This window comes from Xyrauchen texanus, chromosome 47, assembly GCF_025860055.1.
Source record: "Xyrauchen texanus isolate HMW12.3.18 chromosome 47, RBS_HiC_50CHRs, whole genome shotgun sequence".
Taxonomy (NCBI): Eukaryota; Metazoa; Chordata; class Actinopteri; order Cypriniformes; family Catostomidae; genus Xyrauchen; species Xyrauchen texanus.
Genome location: NC_068322.1, coordinates 16,105,443 through 16,114,846, shown reverse-complemented (window position 1 = coordinate 16,114,846; position 9,404 = coordinate 16,105,443). Strand labels below are relative to the sequence as shown.

Genomic DNA, 9,404 nt, shown 5'->3' with positions numbered 1-9,404 from the left:
GGCTATACTAAAATATTTTGTCTCCCAGTTCTTTATCTGTTTATAAGACATAACAACCACACGTCAATTAAAGATACAACACTTTTGTGTTACTTTTATGTCATCAAAAACACACGCTCATTCATGCCTACCAGGGTATCGCTGTAGCCTACTGCTGAGAGGCGGGAGACTCGATCTCCTTGTATGGAGCGACACGCGTAATGATGATTGCGCGCAGATGGGGTGGGGACGTTTGGAAACTGATCCGCTACAGAGCGCACAGTCTGAAACAGACGCTTTTAACGTACAGAACAGCTGGAGAGACGCGGAAACGCCCCACAACTGTCACCACATATCTGTGTATGTGTGTGTGTGTGAGAGAGAGAAAAAATTAGCAGCAAAAATAAAGTAAACGCTGAAGTGGCTGGGAGGGACTAAAAGCATATGTTTGTGAAAGTGGCGCTGATGGCGGCTGGTTGGCTTCTTTAGGAGGGTCACTTCAGAGAATTAGTGGATTAGATTTTAGTGGGAGGATATTGCGTGTTGTTGGACGTCTTTCAGAATAATGGATGCGCTCAGATTGTCCGCCGCTCTTCTTCTAATTCTGCCTTTATTCAACTGTGGAACCACTATACAGTTCCCGGACTCTAAACTGTAAGTAGCTCAAAACTTACAATTATTGTTATGATTATTGCAGTTGTTGCAAATGTTGTTATTGCCAATTGTAGCTTATTACATTAGCAACTGGCTATTTTAAGTTTTCGCATTCTTTAAAGGCAGTCAAGCGATGTAGACTGGCTCCTTTTTTTAGCCACAAGTTGCGTCTGAGAGAGGGAGGCGTTCATAAAGCAACGTTCTTGCGTTCCGTCTGCGCGATCAGTTTTAATTTTAGGCCGGACGTCTTTGGAAAATGCGCCGCTAGCGTCACGTTTCTAAGACGGCGTGTTATGTTCAAAATAAATAACATTTTAAAAACGCGTCTCGAGACTCATGTGTTCAGTGCAAGGATACGTTCACACTGAACGCGTCCTTACGCAAAAACAGATAAACGCAGCGCCATGAATAGAGCAGAGCACCTGTGTCTCGAGACGCGTTTTAAAAACTTTTAATTTTCTTTTTAACTTAAAACGGTGTCCAAAACACAGCGCAATGGTCAAGAACGTCCATCTAGCGCATGTTTGCAAAGGAAAATAATTGTAAAACAGCGCTTGATTTGAACGCTGTTTTCAACAGCATTTTGAACGGGGTTTAAACGCCCCATAGTTTTTTAATGTCGAGACGCAAAGACAGTAGTTTACGTTTTAATAAGACCACAACAAGTCAGAATAAGATCTCCTTTATTCAGTGAAAGCAATGTTTTATTGCCTTAAAGTATAGAGGTGTGTGTTGTATAGGATCGACTCTTTTCTGGTGCGCAACGCAAGTCTTTCTGTCTAAAATAGACTTTTAGAATTCATTTTAACCAGTGGTTGCGCTCGCTTTGCGTCAAGACTCTTTGCGCTGTCATTTTCAAGCGCAAATTTGACGTGCAGCATAAGGCTCGTCGAAACCTTTAAACTACTGATACGAATTATATTACATTAACTTCGTTCTTACTGCATGCCCTCTGGGTTCTATAATAGCATCAAGGCTACTGGCTGCAGACTAGTATCCATAAAGAGCCGACGTGCCACCTGTGTCCATGGGTTATTTTTAGTGAGTCATGGTCCACTGTACATGTGACAATCCAGACGTTGTCTTTTTATTGCAAGTTATCATATATTCACAGTGGCATTTTTTTGTTTTATGTAAATGTTCTGCACTTATAGCACCTTTTTAACCTTAGCAGTATTCAAAGCACTTACACTGCAGCTCATTCACCCATCCACACACCAATGATGGCAGAGCTGCCATGCAAGGCGCTAGCCTGCCATTAGGAGCAACTTGGGGTTCAGTGTCTTGCCCAAGAACACTTCGGCATGTGGGCCAGGAATCGAACCGCCAATCGAACCTGCGTTTAGTGGTAACCCGCTCTACCACCTGAGCCACAGCTGCCCCTAGTGATGTTTGTTGCCTTTGTATTGGCACATTTATTGCCCTGCTTTAAAAACATCACAAGCAAATGATCTGAACAAATATGTGTGTATTCTGTCTCCAAAGCATGCTATTCTCTCGTGTTTCAACACCTTGCTATAACAAACACATTCAACTGGTTTCAAGTGAAGAAGTGTCTCATCAGCTGAAAGTGGCAACCAGGCTACCCATTTTTCCTCTGCCCACTTTGAGTTTCCTTCACAGATTATCTCTGCTCTCAATTAATAGCTCAGTCTCTTTTGCTGGCCTTAAACAGTTGTTAAATGTCTTGGTCTGGGTATGTTTCACCACATCTTCAATCTGACATAAGCACTCCCATGACAGAAACGACCCAAGAACAGCTCAAGGCTTAAAAACAATCAGCTGTCAAATTCAACGAATCAGACTCCACTCAGCTTGCGAATGTTTCCTTTTAGACAGAATTTGGTAAGATGTATATCACAGTCTTATGTCCTCAGGCCTATGTTTGATCTGTCTGCCACATAAGTGCATTGTTACATTTTTGGGATGCACCTGATAACCAGTAAAGTGAAATGTCTATTAGGATGTTTATTTTTTGCAGCTTGTTCAAATTTTAGCATTTGGTGCATTTTTCCATATTACGATTCTCTGTTCTTTGCATCCTCCCCTTTGCCTTTCTTTGCTTTTCTGAGCCCCTTTCCCTACATGTCACTGATCTGTGTGACTGCATCATTGTGCCAAAGCCCTAACCTCCTAATGTCAGAGCCTGTCTGCTTCAGATGTTCCATGACTGCACTCCACTATCTCCTCCCCAGTCACCCCACCCCTTCTTAGTGTCTTGTGGCTCTGTGATGAGAGGGAAATAATTAATGTCCTCTAGATCACTGACCATCAGATCTAAGTCTGATGTCACCCGTTCCGCACCTAAAAGCTTCTTGAGAGAACCACAAAGCAGGTTGTGCATCAGTGAATATTTGCCATTATTTAACTGAATTGTCATCTTTACCTTTTGTGATGATTTTGGACCTGTTATCCTCTTGAAACAGGGTTTCACTTACAGACTATAATATTAAAATTGCCATTGTTCAAAAGCAGCCCCCTGTTCTGGCAGCACATGGATATTCAATTGAGTCAGAACACTGTACTGCTGGTTGTGCAGATAGTCTGGGATTGTCTGTCCTTTTGACATCCTTAATATAGTGCTTAAAAGTTAATCAATGTTCCACATTTAGAAATACATTTGGAGGTAACTAGAATATTTGTATATTTAAAAAAAAAATCCTATATGTTTTATATTGGCTATCTGTCCACAGATGTCCTTTTTCCCTGTGCTTTTTGTTAATGCACAAACTTTTCACTACATAACATCTTGGACTTTGACGACATTTTGTTTCATAGCCCACATTCATATTGTGTCAATCGAGCTTGGTTGGCAGCTCCCTATCATTAGTCTCATGTCTCTGTGTTTCTTCCCATTATGGCTGGATCAGTTTGCCTATCCTCAGCTCAGAATCTCACATCTACACCATTCATGCCGTGTCCTCGCCATGTTCCACTTTGACTTCAAGCATAATCAAATTTCATGCTTAAGCAGTTCGATAGATGGGCCTTTCCCGTTACTAGCCTTATTCATCCCATCACAGAGTGTAGAGCGAGGGTTATTTGCCCTTTGGAAATCCGCAAGCTCATACCCTTTTTTGCATGGGTTTAACTTTAGACTCAAAGAGTTTTTGATCTTCTAAAGAAATAAAAGAGTTGCCTGTGTATTATGTTCCTCTGATGTGTGTATGTGTTTTGGGGACAGTTTTTAACACCTTAGTTCAGGAGGAAGCCTTTATGTAGGTATATTTCTTGAGCCTTTTGAAAACAGCTGGGAGTTATTTTTGTCCTGCCTCAAATACTAAGGCAAAGTTAAAGCTCAGTAATATTCAGGTTTAATGGCTATGATCCAGAATCTCCCAATGTGTCTTTACTATTAATTTTCTTATGCTGGAAAATTTCAAAATGTATTGTTTTTTTAATAAGTGTATACTGTACTCCCGTCACACATCCACAACGCACACATAGGTTTACTTAGGGGCCGTTCAGACAAAACGCATTCTTGCAAGAACAGAAAAAAATGCTAGACAGAGCACAACAAATATAACAGAACACGGATGTCTTGAGATATATTTTCAAAAGTTTAAGTTCTTTTTAACTTGACACATCATCTGCAGGGGTTCATTAAGGTACCTCAGTTCCCATGGGTCACAGGTCCTCTGGGCCCCTTACCAGTTGTCCGAAGAGTGGGGGTTGTGGAGGGGGGTTACGGACTGTTATTCTGGGAACATGCACTACATGGGCGCTATTTACATCACTATTTATATCAGTGTCTCCTGCTGAATGCGTTTAATGCGCTATATCCGCGATTGTCGTTGGTGGGAGAATAGGGTGGCGGATGATGTGAATGGGGCCCCCTAGGGGTTGTTGGCCTCTGCTTCAGCCCATGCATTAATGCACCACTGATCATCTGAAATCTGGCTTGAGACACTGAAAAATCAGCAAGATGTTATGCAACAGTCCAAGACATCTGTTAGCATATGTTTACATAGAAAAACAATTGAAAATCAGCATAGATGGACGCAAAAGCGTTTGAACGGACCCATGGCTGTCTAAATAAGGACATACCATAGGCTTCTATTGTTTTTACATAAAGCAAATTATAAATACTACTACTAACCCATGCCCACTTACATTGTATTTTCTCATTTTATTTTCTTGGTAATTTAACTCTCATGATTGTAATTTCAAAGAGTTGCCAAAGCACAAAACGTTGTTGAATCTGCTAATATTGATCTAATGCTTGCAGTTGTAATGATTTTAAGAGGGGCATACAAACTTTAAACGAATAGAAAAAGTGTATGCTCATGGACTAAAGCTCTTAGTTCCATCATAGGATTTCACGCTAAGCAACGTGGAGGAAGTTTCTAGAATAATTTAATTAATTCCTGTTTCCCCCAACAAGCTTGCAAGAAACTTTGTAAATTGCCTACAGCTTTTCTACTGAAAGCACATATGCTTTGTTTCCATTACTTATATTATAATGAATGTACTGTACAGTGCAGAACTCCACAGGTGGATAATGCCCAACTGTTTATATGCATTTACAGTTAGTTTACTGCTTCTAAGAGCACCAATGGAAACTTGGTCTGTGAGAACATATCCCAGAATCCTGGGAATGCTGATGAGAGAATCCATTATACTCATAATAACAGATCAATGGTCTCCTCAAGCTTTTTATGAGAGCTTTTGGCTTTAGAAGAGAGGAAGATATACAAGTATTGATGCCTTGCAGCTCATTAGTAGTGCATCAGAAATATCAGTGTTTATTCTCTTGTCTCTTGCTCTCACAAATGGTTGTCATGATGAAACAGCGGTAGGTACGAACATGGAGTTTCATTCAATGTTGACCACTTTGAAGTGGAGCGGGATTGTCCCACAGATATCTGTTTTATTAAACATGCTGATTTAGATTCTTCCCTTGAAATGTCTGTTTAGGACCAGGGCCCCTGTCCAGCTGGATTAAACTTGGTACTTGTTTGGGTGTTACCAGTAATCAGGGTTGTTTTTGGTGGTACACCACTCAAGAAATTTCAGGCCGATAACGATGACCGATATTTTAACACTGTGATTGGCCACAGATTTTTCTTTTAAAACTGCCCTTTGCAACACTTTTGCAAGTTATATGCTACAAAACGGCTCCAGTGAGAAATCATTAGTATCTATAACAGGGTTCCCCAATTAGTTTTCACCAAGGGCCAAATTCTGTCAACAATACAAAGTCAAGGGTTACTGTTCAATGTTATGACAAAGTGTAGTATACTCATGCTGCTGCTATTATTAATGTTATTATTATTACTATGGTTGTTTTAATTATTAAGAGTCATGCATAAATGTTCAGATTTTTTTCAAAGTTCTTTTTCTCAGTATTAGTAGCCTTGTTTCATTTTTTTGTAATGCAAATCACTAATTATTAAAGAACTGCATGAAGACACGGTGCCATTATTGAAGGTTTAACTGTTATTGCTGTTATTAGTGGTATTGTGACAAACATATATCCATATCCATATTATATATTTAAATTGGGGTTCTCACAGAATAGTCCTGGGGTGATGGACTGATGACAGTGCATATGTTTGACTGACATGTGTTGAAGGGAGTGAAACTGACAGCTAACATAATCATACACCGTCTGATTGTCGTGACTCACATTTGCATTTGTATTTGTTGTTTAATTCATTTTTACATCCATTTGCTGTGTCTATGTCCCATCTGTGTCTAACTATACAGGGAGTGTGAATTACTACCGTAATGACTCTTTACAATTCAAACACAATTTTTAAAACAAACTGGAATATTTATCTGAATTAAAGCATGTCTGAAAGTAAAAATTTGCAAATGCTTTGAATCTAGGCATGATTGGCTGATCACTAATCAAAACCTTTAAGATTAAGATCAGCCGATTAGATCAGTGGCCAACTGATCAGTTAATTTGACAGAGTGTGTTGGACAGAAAAGCTTCACATCAACCACCACATGGATATGTACAGCCTTCAGTCAGTGCTTTGCCAGTGTTCAGTCAGCATCTAGCTGGTGCCAAGTCTTTGCTCAACCAGTGTTCAGTCAGTGCTTAGCCTGTGCTCAGTCAGTGTTCAGTCAGTGCTTAGCCTGTGATCAGTCAGTATTCAGTCAGTGTTTAGCCAGTGTTCAGCTAATTTTCAGTCAGTGTTCAGTCAGTGTTCAGTCAGTGCTTAGCCAGAGTTCAGCTAGTTTTCAGTCAGTGTTTAGCCAGAGTTCAGCTAGTTTTCAGTCAGTGCTTAGCCAGAGTTCAGCTAGTTTTCAGTCAGTGGAAGCTTGCGTTTAGCCAGTGTTTAGCTAGTGTTCTGCCAGCATTCAGCTAATGTTCAGCCACCATTTAGCTAGTGTTCAGCTATTGTTCTGTCAGTGCTCAGCCAACATTCAGCTACTGTTAAACCAGGTTTCTGCTAGTGTTTATTAGTGGTGTAATGGTTCTCTGGGGAAAAAACAAACAAACTGTACAGTTCACCACACACAGTTCGGTAAGAATTGGCACAGCAGTTCACCTCAAATTTATTGACGCATCTGGAGCACAAGGTTTTGCTAAGAAAATAAAGCATCAAATTGACATGCACAGTTACAACCTCCGCTAATGCTCACCTGTAGATATATTCGCTCTACCTGTGTTTTACGTGGGTCAACTTGATAACATCACTGTTATGCAAGCGTTGTGTGTAGCTGAATATGGCAAGTAGAGCATTATTCAGGTCTCCTGTCTGGAAACATTTTCTTTTTGCAGTCAATTACAACAGCGATTGTCAAAACACTTTACAAAACAGGCACTGTTTAGCAGATATCGCACAACGTGTGTGCTGTACACTGGTAATACATTGAAATATGATAAAATATATTATACTATATATTGTAAACATGACAGTAACCATGTTGATTTTGTGGTAACTAAGTTTTTACTACAAACACTAGTTAAACTATGGTTACTGTAAAACCATGATTTGTATTTATTGCAAACCTGTTGAAGTGTTTGTTACCAAATAGAGTATTTTACTTTAGATTTGGAAGTAATGTTTTATTTTTTTCTGAACATTGCAAATACCGAACTGTACCGAAACCGTGACCCTAAAACCGACCTCGGCCGTAATTTAGCCAGTGCTCACACAGATTTCAGTTAGCATTCAGCCAGTGCTCAGCCAGTATTCAGACAGAGCTCAGCCTACACTCCGCTAGTGTTCAGATAGCGTTTAGCCATTCATCCAGAGTTCACTCAGTGCTCTAACGTTTAACCAGCTCTCAGTCAGTAAGCCTGGGCTTCCCTGCAGAAGTGGACAGATTGATATTTTTGGCACATTTTCCACACAAGGCCAATTTCACTATTTATAACACTGAAGCAGGAAAAACTGTAGAGTATCCACACAGAGTACAGGAGATGTGTCTGTGTAAATTTATCAATAAGAGGGATGAAGTGGTTGGAGAGGAAAGAGTTAAAAATAGATGGAGGATCAGAGCAGTTTGTCATGAATTTTGCATAAATCTTGAATTTTGCAGTAGTCAAAATATCCATTAAGATGATGGAAACTGTCACTATTCACAAAACTATGTGTTTTGACCCTGTTTTGCTCGTGTTTTGGGTGTGTGAAATGCTTGAAATGCATGTTTTGGAAAGCTTGAAATGACTGGCTCAATGAAAGGTCAGAATTCTTCGAACATAGCCCTTGACATATAGAAGTCTTTAACCCACAGATAGTCGTTAAAATGGGTCCTAACGATCCACCAGAACAAGTTTAAATGCAGCCGCTCCCAGATATACTGAGGCTGGCAGCATATTGGCATAGCAGACATTTTAGCCTTATTATGATATTACACTTGTTCTACAATGTCTTAAACAAAAACATATTTTAATACATTTAAATAAAAAAAAAATTATTTGCTTCAATACCGAAAATGAAACTCTACCTGAAGCAAGCAGGTCAATCAGCTGTTCACTCATGACAAGACGGGCTCCCTCAAGATAACTTGCATGCCATAGTGAATGGAATCGCACACTGATTCACATTTTCTTTAGAGTTTCTTTTTATGAATGCACTTAAATGCAAAACATTTGGATAAAAACACATCATATGTCACTCTGTGTGTTGCCATGGTTACAGTTTAGGGTGCAGTTAGTGTTAGATTTGGATTGAAGTTAGGGCTTTAAGAGTTGGGGCCAAGCTGTGTTTATGTTAACATTGAACTTGAGACATTCTGGTGCATTGTACAAAACAATCATGATGTGTATCTTAGATGTCTGTTTCTCAGACATGTGCTGGTGAGACAGACAGATGTACTGACTATGAGTGAAGGAAGGAGAAAAAGAGGGACAGAAAGGAGGAGAGATATATTTGTGGAGACAGCCAGGAATGCAAGAGGAGATTACTAATGTGTAAAGAAACCTTACACTCGTTTCTTGATGGACACACACACACACACACACACACACACACACACATTCCTTTTATGCTTTCACTTTTATGCCTCAGATTTTGCGATTTTAATACTTAAACAAATCAGTTTTAATCAAACTTTTCAATATCAGCACCTGAGGGAAGTTCAGTCAGAGGGGAAGAAAGAGACTATAGAAGGAGATTTTTGATGAACAGAAAAGCCACAGACAAAATATTAAAGTTCCTTTTTACCCCGGAACTAGGCTATAGGTGTTTTTTCTTTTTTCACCATTTTTATCACATTTACATGTTCTTCTGACCCCATATTATTTTCTTTCTACCTAGAAACACAAAATTAGATATTAGGAAGAATAGTCCAAGCTGCTTTTTTTAATA

At 39.5% G+C, this 9,404-nt stretch overlaps 1 protein-coding gene across 1 annotated transcript in view; it reads left to right on the top strand.

Annotated features, from left to right (window-relative positions):
* The first annotated feature begins 289 nt into the window (after positions 1 to 289).
* LOC127639000 (voltage-dependent calcium channel subunit alpha-2/delta-1-like) overlaps positions 290 to 9,404 on the top strand; it is a 117,205-nt gene continuing 108,090 nt past the window's right edge. Inside the window, exon 1 of the mRNA XM_052120797.1 lies at positions 290 to 633. Within this exon, the coding sequence (XP_051976757.1) occupies positions 545 to 633 (89 nt within the window). The 5' untranslated portion in view covers positions 290 to 544. The remainder of the gene's footprint in view (positions 634 to 9,404) is intronic.